Source organism: Nematolebias whitei, chromosome 16, assembly GCF_014905685.2.
Source record: "Nematolebias whitei isolate Nwh7 chromosome 16, NemWhi1, whole genome shotgun sequence".
Classification (NCBI taxonomy): domain Eukaryota; kingdom Metazoa; phylum Chordata; class Actinopteri; order Cyprinodontiformes; family Rivulidae; genus Nematolebias; species Nematolebias whitei.
Genome location: NC_056513.1, coordinates 12378975 through 12405428, shown reverse-complemented (window position 1 = coordinate 12405428; position 26454 = coordinate 12378975). Strand labels below are relative to the sequence as shown.

Genomic DNA, 26454 nt, shown 5'->3' with positions numbered 1-26454 from the left:
AAACCTTATATAAAAATACAACAAACACAAATTACAATAAATAAAATTATAACAAGAAAACTTGAGACTTAATAAAACACATACACGTATAAAAATAAACAATAAATGTTACACAACAACAAGATAAAGTCAATTCAAAGTTTATTGTCATCAAATTCAACCAACAAGCTCAAATTAAAAATTACAAACAAAAAGGTTTTCTTAAAATGAGAAACTAAAATTTGTTGAATCACAATTTAAAAAAATCAAAATACAAAACAAACAAAAACAAAACTGGACACAAACTATAATCACACACGGTCAGAAAACACAAAAAGAAATTAGCTAAAAAAATTTAAAAAAAAAGCTTAAATTAGCAAAACAAGCTGAAAAGTAGCTGAAAAGGCAGGAAGAAGCTGAAGGAAGTGGAGAAAGCACAATTGTGCCTAATTAGGCTGAAAGAAGCAGAAATGAGCAGAAACAAGTGGAAATTGTCTGAAAAAGGCTTAAATTAGCTTAAAAAAAAGCACTGAAAAGTAGCTTAAAAGGCAGAAAGAAGCTTTAATTACCAGAAGATGAGAGCACATTTTTGCTGAATTAGGCTGAAAAAAGTTGAAATGAGTGCAAAAAATGTGGAATTAGCCAAAAAAAAAAAAAAGCTAAATACTAGCTGAAATAGCAGAAAAAGCTGAAACTCGCATAAATAAGCTGAAAGTAGCAAAACAAGTTGAAATCGGCAGAAATAAGTTAGAAGATGCACAAAAATGTTGTACCGGTTAGCAGAAAGAATCTGAAAGGAGCCAAAAACGGCTGAAAAAAACAGCTGAAAGTAGCTGAAAGTAGTTTAAATTTCTACCAGGAAGCTGAAAGAAGCTGAACCAGAACAAAATGTGAAAGGAGCAGTAAAAGGTTGTAAACAGATCTAAAGATTTGAAGGATGGAAAACGAGCTCCTATCATTTTCTATGAGGAAAAAAAGTGGTAGAAAAGGCTAAATATTTCAAAAAGCTAAAGTTGCACCAATGCCAAAAATCATAGCAGGATTGTGCTGAACGAGATGAATGTTTTGATATGATTTGTTGAAGTAGCACAAAAAATGTGGAACGCGAAAGATGCTGAAAAATGTACGGGAGAAAAATGGATCACAAGAGTGAATGCTTCATAAACGTTCACATAAATCTTAACAAAACACTCAACAAACATAAGGGAGAAAAAAATATCAAACTTTATTGAACACAGAAAACACAACGTTCCATGAGAACAAAAATAAATCTTAGCTTTTTCACTTTAATATGTTTTATTATATTATGTTTTTATTATATATTCATATTTTGCGCATTATTTTCCTCTGTTAAGTCCAGAGCATCTCCATGGTTACGTGGGATGTTTTGAATGGATTATAAAATTCTCTCAGATGATTGGACTTCTTGTGTAAATGCATCGACTTGTTTTATAGTTTTTGCAGCACTTTAGAAACCGAAATATTGAGTTTTTTTCACGTGTTGCTTCCTTTACGCACTTCCTGCTAAGGTGAGTGGATCCATCAGATGTTCTGCAGTGAAGCTCTTATCAGGCTTTGATTTTCCACCTCCAAGTGTTTGATATAAAAGGCTCAGATGCTCCTCACAGGAACAGAACATCTGACCCATTTGGTGCCCACAGAGTCCTTGTCCCTCTGCTCAGACATGGCAGGGAAACTTGTGGTGGTTGGCCTGCTGTTGCTGCTGCTGCTGCTCGGATCCGACGCAGCCTCCTCGCCTGCGGCAGCACAGGCGACAGGAACAAACATCCTGCAGAAACTTCTGGCCCAGAAGGAGAAGCTCAAGCCGGAGGTTCGAGAGGAGAGACGAGCACATCTGTCTGAGGACGAGCGAGAGCTGATGACCAAACAGATCGTGAGAGCCATTTCAGGTAAACACCTAAAAAAATTACATCTCATAATAATGTGAATACAGTAGTCCCTCGTTTATCGCGGGGGATCCGTACCCTGAAGCCCTGCGATAAGTGAAAAACCACAAAGTAGGAATAGTAGTATAAGTAGTAAGTTGTAGTTTATTTTAGTATTTTTATATAAATATATAAAAATGGGTTTTAAACCCTTCCCACTCTCTTGCAATATTCTCAATAATGTTTCTAAGCTCTAAACGCACTATAAGAACACAGAATGTCATGATTTCAGCTCCCTGCCTCCGCTGCTCAGTCACCTGCAAGCACTCTTGGCCACTCCCACTTTTCTGCTCTAAACGGAGAACAGCTGATCAGCTGCAGCAGGAAGTTTATCCTGCAGTGGGCTGCACAAAGCAGCAAGTGCTAAATAATTTAATATAATTTATGTTAAATAAAAATTCTATGCCGATCATGTGGCTCATCCATCAGTCAGCCAATTGTGCGTCATGTCCAATCTTATTTTGAAAAACCGCGATAGAGCAAGTTTGCGATAAATGAACTGTGAAGTAGCGAGGGACTACTGTATTCTAAATATATATTTCACATTATGTTCACTAATGTTATCACATTATTACAAGTGTTGTGGTTACGTGAAGTTTTGAGTAATATACGTTAAAAACATAAGAAATCAAAGTGGACATCGTAAAACATTATTTTTTAATAGAAAAAAGTTATTTTTACTTTTTTATTATGTGATGAGATTCTGTTGTATATTTTCTGCAGTGTCGTTTTTATTTTCTCCTTTTCTGGTTTTACACAAAGATTTAAAATTGTAACTTGACTCAGTAAAAGACAGTTTTTCTCCACCCGCTTTGTGTAAAACAAACTTCAGTTTTCATGTTTTTAAAGCAATGATTTGTTAAAACATCTCTGCAGAATAAAACCCCAGAGTGCAGCGTCTGCTGGGCTGATGAAATGTGACGAATGCTCCGATCTGTGTTCATGTAGGAATGGTTTGTTCACAGAGGTGATGAACTCGGACTGCGCGTCCGACCGGGACTACCAGGGCTGGGTGGACTTCGGACGCCGGGACGCAGAATGAGGAGCAGCTTCAACCAAAACAAACAACAAAAACCAGAGAGCTCTTCGTTTTTACTTCAGACTGTACAGAAAGTGAAGCTTTTACACGCCCTGAAAATGTATAAATAAATAAACATGCAGAAATACTCCTAGCAGTCGTTTTATTTGAGTGTGGATTTCAGCTCAAACTGAGACACGTTTTTTTTTTTTTTAATTCACAGGTGGTAAAAGTTACACACGACGACATCAGAATCCAGCAGAGCAGTGCAGAGAAACACAACACGACAATAAAACCTGATATGATCCCTTTTAAATCCAGTGTCCTATGCCTTTTGCTACGGTTGATTGTGCAGAAGAAAAAAAACCGTGCTGTTTAATTTTAATTATTAAATACTAATAGTTCAGAATTCCCAGCACGATCGTGATCCAACAGAAAGCCCTGATGTCGTGAAGTACAGCAGATTTGTACGGCAGGTATTGCTTCAGAAAGTCTTATTTCCTGTCTGATGCAGAACATCAAACCCGGTTTGGTTCCTCCAGTTTGGCTTCAAGGGAAGTCCGAAAGCTGCAGGTGAAAGCAGATAAACAGCCGAAGGGACAGTCTTTTTATCTGCTGCAGTGTTTTAAAGAACGTGAAGGTAGCAGGAAGGACAGAGTGTTTTAGTGCATTTGGATGTTCTTCAGTGATATTTACTGCGTGCAGTCTCTTTTTTTTTAAATATTAAACTATGTACAAATAACTGAGGTTTCACCTTGGAAACTAAAAAACAAAAAAAAAAACAACAACAGGTTTTTAAAACCAGGGATGGCAGAATCTGTAAAATGACATTCACAAACGCACAATAATAAAAAAAAAAAATTCTCGTTTTTGTGTGCGAGTGTACTCAGCCTCCGAGTCAAGTATGGCTCCAACACATTCTGTGGCTTTTTGTTTAAGACACGACTGCTGCAGTGGGTCGGGGATCTCACAGGTGCTGCGGGGGGGACCGTGAACGCGTCACACCTTCGGGGGATGCTGGACTCTGTCGCCGCAGCTCTTCATGCCCCAGGCTGCCACCCTGTGCAGCCCGAGGCTCTGCAGCTTCTCCACCAGGTTCAGGCTGAAGACGTTCCTCTTCCCGTTTCTGTCCGACAGCCAACCCCCGGCTTTGTCTTTGAGGGCGGGGCGTGGAGGTTTGGCGCCGCGGCTGTGGTGAACGTTGCTGTGACGCGGATGAGGACAGGCTGAGATGCTGTGCTCCTGCAGCAGCTGCAGGAGGCCCAGTGAGGAGGTGGAGGAGGAGGAGGAGGAGGTGGTGGTGAAGTGCTGCAGGTTGGAGGGGGTCCAAGAACTCAGGAGCTCACAGTTCCGACAAGGTGGCAAGTTGAAAGAGCGAAGGCTGGAAAACAATGAATAAAGTCGTTAAAAGTTTTAATCTCAGCATCTCTGGAGAGAACGCCCATCGCCCGACAGATGGAGCCGTCTTGGTCAAATCCTGGAAACATCAGGTGCAGTATGATGTTAGCACTCAGAGTGTGTGTTGAGGATGACTCTCAGCTACTACCACACCCAGCTTTAGCTCAATATCTGAAAATCTTTCAAGCGTCTGTTGTTTAAAGGCGATTTAGCTGTGGTGGCCATCTTGAATTGGAATTTGCTGTTGATGTGAACCCAATGCTAACGTCCTGAGACTGTCATTAAAATCCACCCAGTGGTCATGAAATATTTTGCTAACAGAGAGTTGACTCTAGTTCATGATAAAATTCAGAGTATTTGTTGGGGATCAGTCTCAGCTACCACCACACTGAAGTTTAGGTATTTATCAATAAAACTAACTGAATTATAGTCATTTCGTGTATTTTAACGTCAGTTGACTGTGGCAGCCATCTTAAATTGGTTTAACTCTAAAGTTCATCAGTTGTAGATGTCCAGAGGTTCATGAAGACAAAAACATATAAGTTAAAGTGTCTGTGACTGACGTGCAGAAAAATGTGGAAGAAAGAATATTAACATTTAGGAAATGTTCCAGAATATACATGATTTTATCCATTTTTGTTATACAAGTGGGGAATCTTTTGATTGGCACAGCCAAAGTGAAACAGGAAGTGACATCAAAGGGGAACTGTGGTCTTTGTTCATTAAAATATTATTTGGTCCCAGACTCTCTTTGTCTCCCTCTGATAGTGACTGAAAAATACGTAAAGAAACGTCACATTCTCCTCTAGTGCCGGTGATGTCAGCCATTGTAGCATTGCTCTGTGCATGCGTTCCCCTTCGTCATCACTTCCTGTTTCTGCTCATGCGCATATCTCGACAACTGTTCATCTCAGCGGTGTGTATCATTTTTTGCAATGTTATTAATGTTATCTTTCCAAAAAAATGCATTCGTATTTAATACAAAAACTGGACGTCACAGGCACTTTAAAACTGTGCATTCAAACAAAAACTAGAAGAAAATGACAACTTGTGGTTAGTTTGGTGTCTCGGTAATAAAAGATGGAAACGTGCGTTAGTGATGAATCAGGATCTGAAAACATTTAAATGAAACAAGCATTAAAACGATTGACAAACCAAGAACACGGTGTTAGATTTAACAGAGTTAGTAGGAGGAGAACAGAGGAGAGAAGAGAACCGATTTCCTTTATTTATGATGAAGACCTGAAAATCTACATTTAGCTGAATTAAAGTGTATCTGCTCTTTGTCTAAGCAGCAGTTATAAACAGTCTGATCCAACAAAGACACAATCAGCTGTACTTTCATGTCTTTACGGATCACAGGCCAGGCTAAAAGCTGCTTGGAGTTTCAGTCAAAAGAAATGACGTTAGTCTGAGTCAGGGAGACGCAAAGTGGAGTTACTGACAAAGTTAGTCAATTAGAAGGCTTGGTTGTTGGAAACCGTCACAGGATGTTAGAGGAAGGGATAAAAAGCTACAATTTCATAAATCCCACTTTTTTTTATCAATAATAAAAAGGCTAAAAATGTGAAAAGTCAGGTGACTTGCTTTTCAGTCTAGATGAGAAAATTAAACTAAGAGAAGGTATCTAATCTCAGTGAGATTAAAAGAAGGGTCTAAAACAGGGCTATTCAACTAAATTGCAGGGGGGGGGGGGTGTCACAGTTACTGAAAGCATTTAGTAAGTTTGTTTTATGGTTTAAAATCTTGTTTTATTTAAAAATGAACCCACTGATGGACCGAACTGAGCTCACCTGTGGGCCTGATTGGCCCCGGGGCCGATAGTTGAATATCCCTGGTCTAAAAACGAGTAATTGTTTAATGACACTTTAAAATCTTCCCACAGAATCAGTGGTTCACAAAGTGGGGATCAAGATCCTACTTAGGTTAACAAAATAAGTTTGATGGTCTTGAAATGAAACAAAATTTTAAAATAATTTATACAAGGGTATTTTCACTGTAACGAGTACTAGAGCTGTCATTTCTAACCCGAGACTGGCCCCGCCCAACCCGGATTAGGGCCGGGCCATAATAATGTGCTTAATGTGCGGGCCGGGTCGGTGTCGGGTTTTTGTTTGCATCAGCAGATGCGCGCGGCTGACGATCCAATTATATGGCAGCGTGGCTTGCCATACAATCACCAGTCGCATGCGGCCATTTGACTGCGCGCTGACCGGCCTTGAAAGAGGTAAAAACTTCAGTTAAGCTTCAGATGGACTACTGCCAGCGATCCATCAGCCCAAATGGATGTTCATTCAGCCGCAGCACTCAACGGACGCACGCAGCCGACGACCCAAACAGGTGAGATCACAAAATATCCGCCATGTCAGAGCAGGGTCCGTGTCTGAATAATGCAGAATGCAGGCACAAGCAGCTCCGATCTTCTGCCCCTTTTACTCAGCGTCCGCTGACCGTTAACTATATAAGCAGTCAAAGCTTAATTAAAAATGTCAGGGTTTTTGGGGGATTTGAACCTGTAATTACTGTTAATTCGTTGGGTCGGGCGGGTTTTGGAAATGACGGCTATGGGCTGGGGCCAGGTCGGGTTTTTTGGGCCCGAATGCAACTCTAAGAAGTACAAAAGGCACAAACAGGCAGTTGAGTTATTTGTGTTGTATTACATCCTTTAGCAATGTCTGTTTAATTCAGACGAGGAGATCTGGGGTCACAAGTCTTTGCCGTTGTTGTTTTGGGGGTCATGAGTTTAAAAGTTTGGGAACCGGCGCACAAGAAGAAAAACTAAATCTACCCCCACCCCCCCCCCCCCCCCCAAAAAAACAAAAACAAAAAAAAAAACATTTAAGCGCTTCTTAAATTAGCACAAACCTCCCAGGAAGACAGCACTGTCAGCAGGTTAGGTGAACATGCGAGACAGAAGTTGAGCGTTTTTGAAAAACGTGCGGTGCCGCATCTGGAGAGCGACAGGCCGTACTAACCTCAGTCCAACAGTGAAGCACGGCGGAGGGAGCACCATGAAATGGGTCCGTTTAGCTGCTTTTGCTTCTGGATTTCAGTAAATCAGGTAGAGGAAACCTTATTATGATTTAGTCCATTTATTTTAAAGTCAGGGCAGTAGTTTAGACTCCCTGGTACAAAAGGATTAGCAACATATAAACTTAATAAACATTTAAAAACAATCATAAACTGGTTAAACAAAAGGAAAAAAGTTATGTTTTAACATGTCTGGGCATCATCTAAACAGAGAGGCTGGCTCCCAGAATTAATACAAACTCCTCGTTATCATTACTGAGCACGTCTGATAAAGAATACTTTATTCAATAAAGCATAAATATTTCAGGAAACATCTGGTAACTAGTACTGCTTTTAACCTTTTGCCTGCAGCAGCGTTCACTGATCTTTAATCAAATACAGTTCATTGCCTCTTGTTAATATTTAGGACATTAATCCGTCATTCTGAGTTCTTTCATTTCACCGCTTCTTACTTTTCCCTGACGGCTGCCTCTATGGAGAAAACCTTTTTCTGTCAACGAAGGGGCAAAGGGCAAAGGTCAAGAGAGGAAAAGCAGCATGGTAGAAGGCAGGAAATCTAAAGTATTTAAACTGATTGTATTTAACTTCTTCTGCTTCCTTAATGCAGTAAATCAAGTTTTCATTAAACAATGCAAGACTTTGTCAGAGCTGTGAAAACCAACAAGCAGTAAAGTTTGCAGTGTGGGAGCTCTTACCTATTGGAGAAGGAGGGGATGAGAGGGGAGGGTTGGAGGACTTTGCTGGGGGTGGTGGTGTGTGAGGGGGAGGTCTGAAGGAGATTTGGGCCCGATGGAGAAACTATCAGATCATGGAGGGAAAAAAAAAACAGATGAATATTCACGTCTAATAAGACATTAAAGAATGTGTGTCAATTCAAGGCCAGGGGGCCAAATGCAGCCCTCAATGACATCTTATCTGGCCCCCAAGATGTTATTTTAAATGTAAAATACTTTTATCACTTGAATTTTGTTCCAGTAATATTTGATTATGATGTCAAAAGTGCAACAGAGAACATTAAATGAGACCAATCAAACTCTTATTGTGGAACCTGTGACCAAGAAAACATGTTGGGTATCTAACTCGAGTTAATGTAAATTCTGAAACAGGCCCTTTGTTTGAAAATGGTTTTCATTTTGGCCCCTTTTGTAAGGGAGTTTGACGCCCCTGCACTAAAGGGCGCTGCACACTCCATCTGAAGCGGTGAAATCAGCTCTCGTTGACGTAGTTGAGCTACATTTTGTTCTTAGAGCAGCTCCACTGCCTTTTCGACACAAGGCCAGGGCTGGACTTTGTCTCACAGGCGTCTGCACCAAGGATTGTGTGATGGGTCAGAAGTTTGTGGACGTGTTCATCATAGCAGAAATGCACTTGGACATTCAGCTGCATGACTTTTCAAACACACTAAATTAGTAAAATGTCCAAAAACTCCTCGATGGCGATTGTGCAGACATTGTGACTAGGCCTGTCGCGATAAACAATAAATCAATTAATCTCATGATAAATGAAAATTATCAACCTCATTTTCATTTATTGGCTTTATTGTTTCTTCGCGTCTCTCTCTTTCTACTGAAGACACTGGATGACAAAAGGCTCAACTCCGGTGCTCTTCACTGACCCCTCCCTTTCTATTTTCTTTTCAAAATCAATTTTAACGATCCAAAATCGCGTTTTTGGATCGTTAAAAGCAGCTAAGCTTCGAGCTAAGCTAATAGGCTGACCTAGGGAAAAAAAACCTCCGTCTTGTCAAAGCTCCAAAATTCACAGTTGAAACCCGTGCCTTCATGTAAAAAGTTGTTTTTCTCTCCAAAAAGAAGCTGAGAACTTGTTTACTGATTTTTTTTTAAATTAAAAGCTTTGTGTGAAAAATGCTATGCTAACGAGCTCAAACCACACACGCCATTTTGAGAACTGAAAAGCAGGAATGAGAGACAGCCCATGTCATGTCAAGGGGCCTCCCTCCCATTTTTCTTAAAAAGACACACTGCTCACTCCCTCACTATCCATCCTTCGGTTCAAACAGTCTTATGCTGCCATCTGGTGGTCAAAAAAGGTACTACTCACAAAACAAATAAACATTTCTTCTTAAATTTGACAATAATTACTAATTATTGTCAAATTTCAAACAATATTATCGTTCATCGCAATAATTTGAGACAATTAATCGCCCAGCAAAATTTGTTATCGTGACAGGCCTAATCATGCATCTGTCTGATGAAAAGTGTGGCGCTCTCTTCATGATAGATTTGTGGCCAAACGTGATCACGTGACCGCAAGTCGACTGTTCGGCTTCAGATGGAGTATGCAGGGCCCTTTAAGCAGCTGAGGATGAACTTTGCATCAAAAGTAACATGAGAAGGACGAGACATTAAAATGCGAGAGAACCCGACGAGGTGAGTCATAACGACAAAGACGGAGGAACTGTGTGTATCTGCATGTGTCTTACCGAATCCACGAGTTCCAGAGAACTGAGACAGGTCAGGCTCGTCCTCCTCCAGGTCGTTCAGGCTGTAGACGTGCTGTACGTCCACCTCCAGCTCCTTAAAGTCTTTAGTCAGGACTCCAGGACGCGGGTGGAGAATCCCTCCCAGGTTTGGTTTGGCCAGCTGTTGCCAGTGGTGCAGCGTCACCGAGCCTGGGATCATCAGAGCACGTTACGATACAACCCAGGTGTAGCAGAAATGGCTGACTCATGTTTTTCACTCAGCATATTCTAAGCTTTCATTGCCTCTGTAGCCGTTTTACCTTCTAGAGGTTTAACAATCTGCAGCCGGTCGGGCAGGTAGGACCGGGATCCTCCGGAAGAACCACAGGAGTGCCGTGAGCTCCCGTTGGAGTAATTGGTGCCTGTGGACGCAGCAGAGCTGGAGGCCAGGCTGTCGTTTGGCGTCAGGAAGCCACTGGAGCCGTTTCCTTCTTTGCAGTTTGCGACCAAGGCTTTGAGTTTACGTTCTCTCTCTACGTCAAAGAACGGACGGTCCGAGGAGTGGTTCTGCTGTCGGGCCGAGAGGCAGCGCAGAGCAGCCTCCAGGTCCTGACCACCAGGTGTGCCTGGCTGGCCCAGGCGTTTGGGTCCGCTGACACTGCAGGTGGGAAATGCAACATTTCTTCAAGTCAAGACGTTGAGATTCACATAAATGTGCATGAACTGTTGGAGAGGATCCAAAAACAAAACTTCACGCCGCTCGCCAGCCTCACCTGTTGTCCTCCTTCGGAGCAGGGGTGGAGCTGGGCTTGTCCTCCAGGTTAATGCTGGTGTTGTCAGAGCCGTAGTAGCTGGTTCTGGGGGTGCTGGCACAGCTGGAACGGGCCGACACAGGGTTGGAGCCTGGCAGACCCGGTGAGTGGCACAGAGAGCGCATCCTGCCAGCTTTGTTCACCACCTTCACCGTTTCGAACACACGCCACGGATGGTTCCTGTAGAGGGAAAAACAACAATGAAGCTTGTAGGTTTTAGGAATGACTCTCGGCTACTACCACACCAAATTTTAGCTCCACATCTGAAAAGTCCGCCGAATCATAGCCATTTGTGTGTGCTAAGGTCACTTAGTTGTAGCGGTAATCTTTGATGGATTGACTCAAAAAGTTAATCAGCTGTAGATGAATTTACAATTATTACTTTCAGAGCATTTAATTAAAGTCTGTCCACTGGTTTATTGGATATTTTGCTAACGCGACAGACGAACACACAGAGAGAGCTGGTAGAAAAGAGTTACTGAGAATAAACTTGTCATGGTGTTTGCACTTAAATGATGTTCCGGAATTTGTTGTTTTTCTCCAAGGAAACAAGTTTTAATTTAAAAATCAGACATCAGTGAAGAATTTAGACTTCCAGGTTTATCTGCACCGACATTTCAGCTCCCTCGCTTCGTTTTTGTGCCGTCATCGTCATGGAAGACGCCGACAGACCAACAAACACGGTGAGATCTTTAAATTCAAACGTTAGGGAAAAATGAGCTCATTCATCAACGTCTAATTTGTGTTTTTAACCTCTAAGTGCTGTGTAAATTTCAGCTAGCCTGTTTTTATAAAACTCGTGTTTACTTTAAGTGATAAAGCCATTACCATTTAAATCACCTTCAGTTTGGCCCCAGAACATGAATAAATACATGGACTGTGTACGTTTTATTTGCTGGACTGCCGTAAGCGAAAACTAGTTTCATTATTACAAAACTTGTGTTGATTTTTATGACAAAAGAAACAAAAACCTTCACCTCTCAGCGTCTGATTTTTCTAGGCATCACATTTTAAGAACTCCTGTTCTTAAGCCGGACTTTGTCGTAATTTTCTGTCTATTTGTCTCATTTAATATTAATTGTGATTTAGCTTGTAATGATGTCACTTTGTAATCTTGACCAGGTCTCTTTTGAAAAAGATGCAACTTCAACAGACTTCTTGGTTAAATAAAGGTTAAATAAATTAAAAACAAACACTTTATTAGGAAGAGTAAATGTGCATCTATCACTGCAGCTAATACTTTTTGAATGAAAACAAGGTTTTAAATTGTTTTTAAAAGAAAAATAACTTACCACAGCCTACAGATTATTCTGGTTTAGATCACTCAAATGGTTAAGTTTGCCATTTAAGATGATATTCTGTGTACTAACAATTGAGTATTGTGACAAATGTGCACAAAGTTTGTAGAACAATTAATTTTACTTTCACCTAAAAACGCATTTCTCTGTGAATGTGTTGCATTATTTTTTGATTTGCTCTTTTTGTTTTGTTTTTTAAGACACAGCAGCAAATTAATGTCGATGAGCCCCCCGTGCATCCGGTCCAAAATCCATTCGACGATGCAGAAATGACGGCGCTCCGACGGGCTCTGGAGACTGCAAGAAGAAACCAGCAGGACCTGGTCTCCATCTGCTGGTTTCTGAGTTGGGCGAGGGTTAAATTTGAGCAAAAAGTCAGATATGCAATGAGGGTGTTGGACAAGAAATACGTGGACGTCATAAATATTTTCAAACACGTGGACAGTTATTTCCAGTCGTCTCAAAGTGACAAGGCTTTGAGAAAGAAGGAGAATGAAAGGCTGCAGGCGAAGCTGGATAAAGTGACGATCAAGGAAAAAAGAGGGAGGATCAGAAGGAAACAACTCACTGGTGAGCTTCAGCGACTGCAGCAGAAATGTGTGAGGCAGGAAGCGGAGATCGTAAAGAAGGAAAAACGCACCCAGTGCTTCAGGAGGGAGTTGATCGCCGCCACAAAGGAGCATCTCCAAACTCTGACTGTGATGAGACAGAAGGAGGACGAACGCGAAGAGAAGGAGAGATGGTGGAGGACGAAATGTGAGGAGCTGGAGGTCAGACTCAGAGACGAGAAGAAGGAAAGGGAGGCAGGAGATAAGGTGTGCCGCTTTCAGGACGACTGAGGTTCAACTGTTTATAATTTCTTCAGATTACACAGCTCCATTAACATTTATGTTGTCTTTCTTTCAGGAGGAAGCCCAAAAAGAGAGAGAGCTGTTCGATTTTCAAAGAAAACCGCACGAGGACGGCACAAAAACTATTTTACAAACTCCACCTTCTTGATCTGCAACTTGATTTTACAGAGAATATTAGATTCCTAAAATAAATAAAATGTTATTACCATATAATCCTTCACTGTTTCTTATGAAACTTAATTCATTATAATTTTTTGTTTTTAAACACGATCTGAAGAAACACATGAAGTTATCAAAAAGTGTGACTGGAAATGATTGTTAAAAAGTTAAAGGCTTCTTCGGGCCCTCTGGACACCGTTCCTAGTCGTCTGTTTATAGACGTCTTTGACTGTGTTGGTCCATGTGTGGTCAAAATGACAACTGCTTCTCTGATGACTGGATGTTTTCCTACCGATCTGAAACATGCTGTTGTTCATCCGCTCGTCAAAAAGAGCAACCTTGATTCAAATGTGCTGTCTAACTTCAGACCTGGTTCTAAATCGCCATTTTTGTCTAAAGTTTTAGAAAAAGTTGTTTATGTCCAACTGCAGTTTTACCTGGACCTAAACGAAATTGGTGAAAATTTTCAGTCTGGTTTTAAAATACGGCACAGCACTGAAACTGCCCTTTTAAAAGTTTTAAATGACCTTCTATTAACTGTTGATGCAGGAAAATCAGCAGTTCTCTTTCTTTTAGATTTGTCCACTGCCTTCGACACTGGATCACAGCATCCTTTTGACCCGTCTGTCACTTGTTGGGATTCATGGTACAGCTTTAAACTGGTTTCGATCTCATCTCTCAAATAGGAGTTCTTCTGTAAATCTAGGTCAGTATTCCTCCTCTGTGTCTACTCTGCAATATGGGGTGCCCCAGGGGTCGATATTAGCACCTGTTCTTTTTGCCTTGTACTTGCTGCCTCTGGGTTTCGTCTTTAAAAAACACAGTCTCTTTTCATTGCTTTACAAATGACATTCAAATCTATCTACCAGTAAATGACAGCCAGTCTGCTGTACATGTTACAGGATTGTCTTAGGGACGTACAGGCATGGTTGAGAGCAAATTTTCTGAACCTGAAACAGGAAAAACCAGAGATTCTGGTGTTCGGTCAATGCAACCCCCTGCTTGGGCATGACAGTGTGGTTGGTCCTCTGTTTAAATTTGATAAGCATATTAGTGCTGTTATCAAAGGCAGTTTCTTCCAGCTGAGGACACTTGCAAAGATAAAACCTTACCTTCCTCGGCCTGATCTGAAGAGGGCTATCCATGCACTTATTACATCGCGTTTGGATTATTGTAATTATTTGTATTTAGGGTTGGACCAGAGCTCCCTGCAGTGATTGCAGAGCATCCAAAACGCTGCAGTCTGTCTGATGACGAACACAAGGAGGCGCAAATCTATCACCCCCGTTTTACACTCCTTTCACTGTTGCTTTTCGAGTGAAATTTAAAGTTTTATTGATTGTTTTAAAGTGTTTAAACTCCATGGGCCCATCTTACCTAAGCGAGCTGTTGCAGCCCTACACTCCATCCAGAGCCCTGAGGTCAGCCGGCCAGCTCTTGTTGGCTGTCCCTAAAGCGAGGTTGAAGACTAGAGGTGACAGAGCCTTCTCTGTGGCAGCACCCAGTCTGTGGAACAGCCTCCCTCTGTCTGTGAAGCTCTCTCGGTCAGTAGATCAAAGTCCAGACTGAAAACACATCTTCTCCCTGGACTTCACTCAAATTAGTACCTGACTGACTCGAGTTTTGGGAAAATTGCAGCAAATATGCAATAGTTGTCTTGGTTTTTATTACTACTATTGTTTTATTGTTGTTTTACTGCAAATTTGATCATACTTTTATTTTATTAAACTCAACTTTATTTCTTTTATTACATTGTATCATATTTTTATCTACAATGTAATTTTTGTTAAGCACTTTGGTCAGCTGTGGTTGTTTTTAAATGTGCTATATAAATAAACTTTGAATTGAACTTTAATTGAATAAAAAGGAAAACCAGTTGAGAACGTTAAAACTGGTGTGTTCAGTGTTTAATTAACTTCAACAATTTAAAAAAAATACGTTTTTGGATCACAGTAAAACCTGAAAACCATCAATTACACATCTGTGAATGAGCTTCTTTTATTTAACTTTTGTACAACTGCTCAAAAAAATTCCCTTTGAGAATAATAAAGTAAAGTCAAAGCTTTAGAAAAACATCATCATGCATTTTTGGATCAATAATTACGTCAGGCAAAAATAGCTCTTTGGCCAACTCGGGCTCATTTCCATACACCTTGTTCATGTGTTCATAAGGTCAGCCATCACTCTTCAAGTAAAGAAACTGTAAAAGTACAGAGTAAACGAATATGACATTTAGAGTGAGTTAAGACATTTGCCCGTTTGAAGCTAACTGGTCTCATGCAAGAAGACCGTCTGCTGTATTCCCCTCAGGTTGACTGTTCGAACGATAACTTCTGGATCAAGTAAACTCAATGACTCGCTGATGAAAACACCAAAAGGAACAGCAGCTGTAGCTGTTTAAACGTAATGAAACTTCATAACTCCACTCTATAGTAACATGAGCCAGTATATCAGTGGACTGAGACTGTCGGCTTTTAGTGGGGGAGTCTCCAACATGTCTCCAAACATCTGAGATAAATGTTGGTGTCTAAAGCCAACCAACAATTCACCAAAGATAAATAATTATTTCCATCTCAATCTTCTACCGTTTATCCGTAGTGGGGCTGTGGAAGCAACAGGTCCAGGAGAGAAACACAGACATCCCTCTCTCCAGCTCCTCCTGGGGGGAGCCTAAGGTGTTCCCAGGCCCAGATATATTTGGAAAGTTTTGGGTCTACCCCGGATCCTCTTACCAGTAGGACATGCCTGGAAAACCTCCGAAGGGAGGTGTCTTGGAGGCATCCTAATCAGATGCCCGAACCACTGAACTGACTCCTTTTGATGAAGAGGAGCAGCAGCTCTAGTCAGAGCTCCTCTGGGATGAAGGAGCTCCTCACCCTCTCTCAAAGACTGAGCACGGCCAGCCTCACTTCGGCTGCTTGTATCCAGGATCTTCTTTCAGTCATGCTCCAAACCTTATGACCACAGGTGAGGGTTGGAACGTACAGCCCAGTAAATTGAGAGCTTTGTCTTACTCAACTCTATTTTTCACCACAATTGACCGAAGCAACGTCCTCATTGCTGAGGATGAGGATCCATCTCTCACTCCATCCTACCATCAATCATGAACAAGATACAGATAAACTCATCCACCTAAGACAAAAACTCCCCCCGATCTGGAGTAAAACAGCTAAATATAATAATTAATATTGAAACTCTGTTAATTTTCATTTTAAAGTGTACGCCAACATAAATCAAACAGTGGCAGATTCCAAAGCGGACACGACAAGGAACAGCCAAGAAAACAAAGATGAAAGCTGCGTGCAAAACACTTCCACACAGGTTTGAGACTGCAACTAAAGAAATGTCCAGTTTTGAGTCTTGAACAGTTGTGGCTCAGTGAGACATCACTTTTACAGTTTCCCACAACAAGGTAACAGCTTTTACTTCAGTTCTGCAGAAATGAGTTTGTGCCTTTACTGAAAGATGAGCTGCATTTCATTTTTTATAGAACGCGAGCAACTCTAGAGGAATGTTTTTGTTCAAACGATTATAGCAAAAAGGCTTCATCAATGCAGCTCAGTTCCTAAAGAACATTTATGTCCTAGTTCTGAACTTAAAATATTGACCAGAACGGTTTCTGTCGCTGTTTACAGGAAGTGTGTTGTTATGGGAACATAATCACCAATGCCTTGATTACATTATAAAAACTTTTAAAGAAACGCCTCACAGCTACAGCAGCAGTTTTTAGTGTTTGTCGTTGACACTCACTTGTACTCTGAGGGAGTCGGGGAGTCCAGACCTTTGCGAAAGGTTCCTTCGATCTCTGCTGCCAGGGAGTCCATGGGGAGGACAGAGGCCAGCGCAGTGTACCTCTGCACCGTGCTGTTGGGCAAACTCTTGTTTCGCAGATTTTTTATGTCCTTTTGTGCCTCGTGGAGCATGTCCTCGCACTCAAAGTACTTGTCCTGCAAGTCCTGGAGCTGCAGAAACAAATTAAATGAATCATTCAGAAACTCTTGCGTATAAACAGGAATGTGTCCACATCCAGAGCAGAAATTATCTAGAGAGATAAAAATATTATCACTTGAACATGAGTTCCTAATCACAGCAGTTCAAGAAACCACAGATATGAATGAGAGATGCTGATGTCAGCCAACGCTGAAGGATTTGTATAGTAAATGTTTGTAACTTACGAGATGAGTGTTTTTCTGGACTGGAATTAAATGTGGAACGCAAATAAACCTTAATCTTTTGGTGCAAGATGTTCAATTGGGAAGGAGTTATACGGTGGAGAAGAACAGATGTAGGTTTGATTTCTTGTTTGAGGAGGTGCAGAGTGATGAATCCTGGAGAGTGGAGGAAGCAGTTTGATCCACCACCAGGCTCAGGTGGAGCCAGGGGGTGGCAAATGGTGGCTTTGGCCATCATGAATTAATATTTGGCCACCTCAGTTATTTGAGGAAACTAAACTTGTAAGCAATATAAAATCTAGAAAGCATTGTGTCCTTAAATGATGGGGTGACCGGTTTACATCCATATATTTATGTATATTATATATGGTGGTGGCCAGCTTGGATTTTGATTTGGCAACTTTATTTTTGAAAGGAACATCTTATGATGATGATGATGATATGAAGATGCAGCAATTAACCAAAAAAAATTGTTGACCCGTTCCTTGGTTTTAAAGCTATCCAGCTCACGTTTACATAGCTTTATGGCAGCGGCCATCTTGGATTTTGACATGGCAACCCAGTTTTTCCAGAAGTAGCCACACACTATAATGGAAGTTAATGCCTCCTTTATTTTTCAAGTTATCATGCTCATGACGTTCGCGGACAGATGGAGGGTATTTCCAACTCCCCATTTTTGTTCAGCGACGGGGGACAACGAGCAAATTGTGAATTTGTAAGCATTTTATTTCAACTTTAATATGTGGCTGAAGTCGCTCACCTCTGATTTCAGTTTTGTCTCGTTTTCTCTGGAGCCACTCAGGTGTTGGTTCAGCTCCTCGTTCTCAACGGCAAGCTGTAAACAGTTTTAAGATTTCTTGTTTTAATAAATCAATTATTCCACAACAGAAGACAAACATCGATGCTTGATAATTTAGATAAAAAAGTAGGAGGCTTATACAGTTTGTTTTTATTTAAGATTTTAATTTAAAGCCACTTTTTTTGCCAAAGTGTAGTGTGTTTGTGCTTTTGCCTCTCTCACCCCTTTGCAGCGAGCCTGCAGGTCAACGATCTGAGCGAGCAGGGAGCTGATCTCCTCCTGCTGTCGCAGAGTGTCCTCTACTTTTCGAGCCAACTCCTCAGACAGGTCCACCACCTGCTTGTTTGCAGACGCTAAAAAACACAAATGAGGTCAATTCGACTGCGACTTACACAACTTGCGCTCCCAGAAACAGAGCCGCTGCACTTACAGAGCTCCTCCACACACACCATCATCAGCTCCTGCTCCTGCTCTTCATAGTTGGTCGTCTCTGTTGAGAGCTCATTGGCCTGCAGAGAAAATATCAATGTCAAGTGCTTGCATCGTACAGCCGACCACCCAAAATGTACTTTAAGGAACAAAAACACATTTCATAAACAATGAGTTTTATTTATGCAGACCTCTAATCTGAGTTTGCGGTTCTCCTCCTCTAAACTCTTCAGTTTCTGCTGCAGGAAGTCGTAATGGACAAAGTTGCTGAGAGAACTGGTGGATTCATTCCTTTTAATGCTGCACAAAAAACACACAAGCGTTTTATAATTAAAAAAAAGAGCATCTTTGGCTTATTGAAAAGTAAACGCTTTACTGCGATACAGTCACAATTAAACACATTTAAACTCAGACCCTTCTGTTTGTTGTATTTGTTTCCATACATGACCCTTTAGATGCGAGTCCTTTGACAAAAACTGTCTAATCATGAAAAACTCCACTTCTGGTAAATACAGAAGTTGTTTTTGTGTGGTCTCATAGTTTGTTTTTGTTTTTTTTAAACTGCAGTAAATTTGACAAATGTCTGATAGTGGTGTGTCGTTACCCAAAAGTTCAATATTATAATTATTCCAACTGAATGATAGGATGGTCACTTTTATAGCACTTTGTTATATTTGAGCCAAACCCACAGGGTTTTGTTTTGTTTAAAAATGTGTTTTTAGTGTTCTGAAAGGGGTTAGCTAGCTGCTAGCCTAGCCAGGATGAAGACTTTTGTCTGTTCCTGTACACTCTGAGCTTTATAATAATAAATAATAATAATAATATAAATTTATTGACATTCCAAATTGTACAGTGCACCATGCAAAAATTGAACACAATTTTGTATAACTGACAGAACATCTTCATAAATGACCAGACTATCTCTTTAAACCAATCCTTTTTGAAAACATCTATGTTGAACAAATCTCAAACCAATCCTCTGTTTAGAGTAAATCTTAAATTCTGTTTGTATTTCACATTATTTGTGTTTTTACTCACGAGGAATGCGCCTGAGCGTTTTCGATCTCCTCGGCGCTCGCGTAGAACTGAAGGAGGTCGTCTCGCATCGAGAGCTCGTGTCGAAGTTGAGCGATCTGGAAAATAATTTTAAAACACGTTCAACTTGGAGTACGCAAACCATGAGTTTCTGTCCTACACCAAGATTCACAACGAGCGTTTTTACCTCCTCCTTTGTGATTTCAAGCTGCTCGTCCAGCGTTTCATTTCGAGCCGTTAGTTCTTGGTTTTGCTTCAGGAGCGACTGGCCGATTCGAGCTGCCAGCTCCAGATCCCGCTCTTTCTAGAAAATCGGATCACACATTTATTAGTTGCAGAATCAGAGAATCTCAACATTTGATCTGCTCCTTTCTGGCCACGTTGTGAAAATGACGACAACCAGTGAGGGTCAGGGAGGCACAGGTTTAATCTCCTTTAATCCCGTTCATCTGCTGTGTGTCTATCGTCGTACCTCCTCCAGCAGGTGGGTGACCGCCTTGATGTCATGATACGTCTTGGTGACCTGGCCCACTCTGTCTGAGCACAGCACTGAGGGAGGAGGGAGAGAAGGATTTAATGAATGGAGGCAGAATGAAATAAATAAATAAATAAATAAATACATAATGAAATGTATCATTAAATCATTAAAACAATAAAATTATTAAATACACCATTAAATTATTTATTTCATGATGTAATTATTTCTGCAACAACCTTTGCTGTTAATAAAAAAAAAAAAAACAGTTTAAACTTTTTTATTCCTCTAATCTTTTTCTCGCAAAAGAGCTACTCTGAAAGCTAAAATTACTGCACAACAAACTCATCTGCTCAATCATTCCTCCGTTTATATCAACTTTTAAGTTTCTGTTTTTTGGTTGCATCTCATTTTAAAAGCAAAGAGGAAAAAGAGATTCATAAATAAAGAAGCCTCCTCCCTCAGAGGTTTTAGTAGCTGCAGACAACAACATCTCCATGTGGTCACCAGAATCCTCTTAGCTTGATCCCCTTTAGCCCAAATAAGATGCTAATGAAGACTTAGTTCTCCTGGACACTTATAGCTCGACGCAGGAGGTTCACATCCGCAGGACGGATAAAGCACAGAGAGGAAACTGTAACCGTCTGCTGAGCTGAACTTACATCCTGAACAATGGATTGTTTATTTCTACCTTAAAGCCGTTAGAGCTGAACAGGAAGAAAGGATTAATTAGTGTCTTTAAAAGGGATTTATCATCACTGCAGATACCAGTTTACAGCGAAGCATGGCTTTTTTTATTAGTTTCTGCTTTTTAAAACGTATTTGTTAAAAAAAATATTTGTTCTGTGCATTTTTAGGACAAGAAATGTGTTTTATAGAAGTTCCAAATGGAGCAACAATTTGTCAGAACTTTTTTCTATAAATTTTATTCAATTTTCTCACCAAAAATAAACTGAATTTATTTACTTTTCCCTCTTCTAAGGAAAGATGAATATCTCTGATATTGTTTGGAAATTATTTTTCACAAATAGTAAGTTTTTAGTTAAAATGTGATTTTTGAACAATGTGAGATATTCAAAAAATAGAATAGAAAATATTTGTAAGCATATAAATCTGTTCATAGTAGCAGTTCTGGCCTCAATCAACACGATTAATGTTTTTTTAGGAAAACCGTCTCAATTATTTGACTCTAAAAACTGGGCAAATAAGTTTCCTGTAAACTTAAAAATCCATTATCAATACAAATAAAAACCACAGTTGATTTTAGTTTCCTTATTTGTACATTTTTGTTTCTTTAAAGTTTTAGTATCAAAAGTAAAAAATATAGCTCATTATTGCATATTTTAAAATTAAATAAAATGTTTAAATTAAATTAATTTAACCTAATTTAAAGTAGTCAAACTAAATTAATTAAGCCATCTAGTAAATGTTAGCATTTACAATGCGTGCATTTTCATTTTTACAGAATAGTTCGTAAAATTAATTTTAACAAAAAAAATTTTCATTTTATCTAAAAACATTCAATTAAGACGAACTACTCTGCAGAAATGCAAACTTAACGTAAAAAATGTTCCTCCGTGACAGTCAGATTTGTTATTTCTCTGTTAGATAAAAATCCTAACAGAAAAACACCCAAATGAAAAATGAAAAGCTGAAATAAGATCCTTCTATTCTCTTATAGTTTTATTTCTTTAATTTTTAATATGAATTAATGTTTGTCTCTGTGTTCCTGTGGTGGACTTGTGAACTGTCCAAGGTGTCCCTCGCCTCTCAGTGACTGCTGGAGATAGACGTCAGCTCCCCAAGACACAGAAAGGAGAAGACGGGGGACACCCTGGACATGTCTCCAGTCCATCACAGGGACACAGAGACCAACAGGCGTCCCTCTAATCCTACCTCAGTTCAAGCCCGAAGACGAAGAGAATCTCTTTACAGTAAAATAATTTAAATGAGCTTTGATTTGACCTGAAAACTCAGCGGCGTGTTGGCTTGCATCAGGTTCTACTCTGCCTCGGATAAACTGTCAGTCAAGTCTATGGAAGGACGAGGAGGGTTGGCGTCACTTGCAGATTGTGTTTCAATCTTTATATTGTAAATACAAAACAACAACAAGGATTAAAAAAAAGATCATCAAGTATTTAACTTTGAAAAAATAGACGTTAGTACCTCATTTTATCTGGAAGGGAGCAAACTGTGATGCTACACGTGGTTCAGATCAGTTTTTACAAAAGTCTGTTCGGTGATAATGAGAATTTCTGCAGTTTGAACAATTATTTTCCACCATCGACGACGATTTAACAGGTCTGCAAGCAAGAAACCTTCTTCTTCTCAAGGATGCTGCAGTAGAGAAAATAAAAATCCCTAAAAGATGAATGAAGCTGGCATCGTTTGCCAAGTATGTCCTCTGAAGGCCAGACACCATCCACACGATTGAAAAAATAAATGAGCAAGTACAGTAGTCCCTCGTTTATCACTGGGGATTCGTACCCTGAAGCCCCGCGATAAGTGGAAAAACTGCGAACTAGGAATAGTAGTACAAGTAGTAGTTTATTTTAGTGTGTGTGTATATATATATATATATATATATATATATATATATATATATATATATAAATAAAGGCGTTTTAAACCCTTCTCACTCTTGCAATATTCTAAATGATGTTTCTAAACTCTAAACGCTCTACAGGAGCACAGAATGTCATGATCTCTGCTCTCTGCCTCGGCTGCTCTCTGCTTTCTGCCAGTGCTCTCGGCCACGCCCACTTCTCTGCTGCAGAGCGGAGATCTGACGGAAGCTCCTCCTGTAGCTGTGGGTTGCACACAGGTGCAGCAGGTGCTAAATAATGTAATTATTTTAAATAAAAATTCCATACCAATCGTGTGGCTCATCCATCAATTAGCCAATTGTGTGTCATGTCCAATCTTACTTTGAAAAACCACGATAGAGCGAGTCTGTGAAAAACGAACCGTGAAGTAGCGAGGAACGACTGTTCTTCAAAACTCATCTGATTTAAATATATGTAAAGAACTAGACAAAGAAGTAAAAATAACCTTAATTTATTTTAAAACACCATTTTCTCATGAAACAATCGGGCAGAATGAAAATGATCTAATTAACAAGCTCCATCCTAAACTTGGATCAGAAGCCTTCCTGAGCTCTAAACTCCAAGCATCACAACTCGTTCTAAAAACTAACAAACTGTAATTAGATCATTGTTTTCCAAATCCTTTTGGACTCTGCAGGTACACAAATGAACAGCCACACATCCAAAATAAGATCTGCTTCACAGAAAAGTAAGCCAAGTGTTCAGAATGCAGCACTGGATAAATCAAGAACAATAATTCTTATTTTGCATGTTTTACATTTTATTATTTTATGTCTGTTGGTTCCAGGAGATGAAACTGATGAGCTAAACGTTAAACTCAGTTATAAAAGGAGGCCAAAATAAAATCATGGTGCAAGTCACGGGTCTATTTCAGTCGATACATTAACTCAAGTCAGGCACCAAAATCTTTTCTTGCTTGCAGGTTCCTCAACAAGAGTTCGATCGGTCTCATCTATCGAGGCAGCTGTAGCCGAGTGGTTAGAGCAGTCGTCCTCCAATGCAAGAGTTGGGGGTTCGACTCCACCAGCAGTCACATGCTGAAGTGTCCCTGGGCAAGACACTGAACCCCTCATTGCCTCTGATGTGTGTCCCATCAGTGTATGAATGTGATAAAGCACTGATAGATCTAGTAGAGTGCTGTATGAATAGGTAAATGAGGGCACAGATTGTATTGTAAAGAGCTTTGAGTGCCTTGATAAGATAGAAATGTGCTATAGAAGTACAGTCCATTTACCATTTATCTGTTGCTCTTTCCATGTGAGAATAAAAGATGACTGAAAAATAAACCTCTTTTCTTAGAAAAAGACTCATAGTTAACCAGTTGCCATAAATGAAGTAGTTATTCATTTATTTAAGCAAAATGAGGAGATTAAAAACATTTTCCCTTTAAAGTATCACCTTGGAGAGCCAAATAAAATGTTAACAAGGGCCAGATTTGGCCTGCAGGCCTTTCGTTTGACAAATTATATGTTAGGATAATTTATTATCCTTGTAATAGCTCTTTAAATAAATGTGCTACACAGGAGAGGTAGATATTTTCTTAATCCCAAGTTTTAATCTTGCAAGATGGAGCAGTGTTGAAATACAAGCATCGAAATGTTACATGACGCTCCGTCCCAAGTCTGCTCACAGAGAGCCTAAAAGAGCGCCTTTTTATAAATATGTTATCAGACAAAGGCAAGGTCAGACGACTGCTGCAGCCTCTTGCAGCACTCTGATCCAGACAAAACAACTCTTTAACACACACACATGGTAAAATGAGTTATAACATTTGGCTTCAGTAAGTGAAAAAACATCTAACTTTTCACATCTCCATTACTACACTTGTTTGGCTATTTAGGAACTTTAAAATTTCTTCTATACTCGGCTTTGTTTGTGAATAAGTGCATCCTTATAGACAGCATGAACAGTCACATGGGGTGAAAATCCTGACGTGTTCCCTCCCGATCACACTGCAAGAGAGCAGAACGGTTTCTGCAGCCCGAGCTGCGACTTTACCAGTGAGGTTGAGGTTAAAGCTAAATCCAGGCAGCTACTGAGAACCGTTAACCTAATACTGCTCCTGCAGATCAACCTGGTTGAATTAGATGTTTGACGTCTGCTTTATTGTGGGAATCGGACCGAGGAGGGCGAGTTCCATCCTTAGATTTACACGAAAGCCTGCTTTCTGCAGGGTTTCAGTTCATTTGGACGTGGGGCGTTCAAAGACCACCACAAAAAGCAGGAATAGAGAAAACAATCTTTTGAAATTAACAGCGCTGAATCACAAAATTAGCAAGAGAACCTTTAAACACGCATGTATTAATTTAAAAATTACTTAAATTACATAAAGCCTGTACAAATTAAATCAGAAAATAAGACGGGAACTTTAGTCATTTTGTAATCACCTTTTAGCAAATTGAATTAAATATAAAAATTAAACATCATGTATCCGCTGCTTTTTGTTCTTCACAATCAAGGTCACTAAACTGAGTTTGTGAGCAAGTCCTTCAGGCTGATTTGGTCGTTTAAAAAAAAAATAAAAAAATGCATTTGGCTAACTATAATCAAAGTTAAATAATAGCAAATAGCTTTTACAACCAGCTTTACAGCAGAGGCAGCAAAAAGCCAAATGATGATTAAATATCTTGATCCTGCAGCCGCAGAGTGTGTGGACGCGCAAATACACACGAGGACCAACGGCCACAGTGACCTTCAGCAAACCGCGAGGAAATATTCAAGCTGGGTTTATTTTTAAAGTTTGAAATGTCTCTTGGAGCAACAACAAAATCTTACATGTTCAGCAAATTGAAGACCATGATGGAAACATAAATGATGCAGTGACATCACTGCACTCTGAACTGCAGTCATGATTAAAATGCAATTAGCAAAGATGAACTCCCAAGTCTGACTGATTAAATATATTACAAAACATTTTAATTAATTGCAGTAATTTAACATTTTCTTGGCTTCTCTGCGCTGCACATCCTCTGCATGCTCTCCTTCTCATCACAATGTGCACTGCTCCGTCTCACCTTGTGTCACCTCCTTGCAAAGGCTTTCATTGTTGTTGTTATTGTTATTCCTGTTGTGGCATTTTAGATCCTTCTCTACTATTTCGTCCCCAAGACTCGACGTGCTCTTCTCATCCTCCTCCTCAGACGCTGAGCAGCTCCACACCTCCATGGTCACTGGAGGAAAACTGTTCTCAATCCCTCCGTTCATGAGTTAAACCCTTTTCTTTTATTAAATGTTGGCTGAGCTGTGATGCAGCGCTCCTGTTTCTCGCATCACGCTGCTGGATGACGGAGCCGGCTCGTCTCTGTGAGGGAGTGCGGCAGATCCCGAGCTGCTCAGTGTTAATATATAATCCCTTGGGCTGTACGAGCCATCTGTCGTCATCCCTGCCTCCGTTCACCTGGCCACGTTGGACTACCGGGTGGAAGAGATGAAGAGGAGGAGGAGGGGGGGAGGGGGGCAGGAGGAGGATGCAAAGTCTAAACCCCACACTAGAAAAGAGGATGCTGTTTTTTCAGTCTTTATCCATTCATGGAAAGAAGAGTAAGATGAACATTTAAATCTAGAAACAACTCATAGAGGAGCTGAAAAGGATGCTACATAAATCCACTCACCCGTTAAGTGAAGATGGTACGTCCCACCCACACCAGGCAGAGAAGAGGCTCTGCGTAACACTGATGCAGACAGAGCCACACCCACAAGGTTGTGATGGAGGCAGCATCTGAGGCTCAAGCCAGGATTTCATTCAATAATTAATCTAGATTAGTGCTTTACTGGGGGAATTTCAAGACGTCACATAGTAGTTTTGCCCTTGTAAATACAGAGGGCCTTTCTAAATTATTAAGACGTTTGTACTTGAGTAAACAAGACGATAAGAATAAAGACGTTTTCAGTGAATTTCAGAGAAGTGGAACTGTGTCACCACGTCTCCTATCCAGTTTGCACACACTGTAGCCTTTCAGCTTCCTACGATCAAATATTAACTTCTTCATTAAACTTTCAACCACAGACTGACTCTGCAGGCTGAA

The 26454-nt window shown here is 40.3% G+C and overlaps 2 protein-coding genes across 2 annotated transcripts; one reads left to right on the top strand and one right to left on the bottom strand.

Moving 5' to 3' along the window:
• Positions 1-1617: 1617 nt before the first annotated feature.
• Positions 1618-3001, top strand: LOC119422837 (cholecystokinin). Its single transcript, XM_037690241.1, has 2 exons — positions 1618-1889; positions 2891-3001. The coding sequence occupies exons 1-2, from the start codon at positions 1664-1666 to the stop codon at positions 2965-2967; spliced, it is 303 nt and encodes a 100-aa protein (XP_037546169.1). The 5' UTR covers positions 1618-1663; the 3' UTR covers positions 2968-3001.
• Positions 3002-3814: 813 nt separating this feature from the next.
• Positions 3815-25826, bottom strand: LOC119422836 (trafficking kinesin-binding protein 1). The gene is made up of 14 exons (XM_037690240.1): positions 25444-25826; positions 19821-19897; positions 19536-19652; positions 19352-19446; positions 18505-18613; positions 18315-18393; positions 18107-18237; positions 17846-17920; positions 16664-16875; positions 10567-10785; positions 10114-10451; positions 9815-10003; positions 8067-8169; positions 3815-4324 (listed from the first exon to the last, which is right to left on the bottom strand). The coding sequence occupies exons 1-14, from the start codon at positions 25631-25633 to the stop codon at positions 3943-3945; spliced, it is 2316 nt and encodes a 771-aa protein (XP_037546168.1). The 5' UTR covers positions 25634-25826; the 3' UTR covers positions 3815-3942.
• Between the last annotated feature and the right edge of the window lie 628 nt (positions 25827-26454).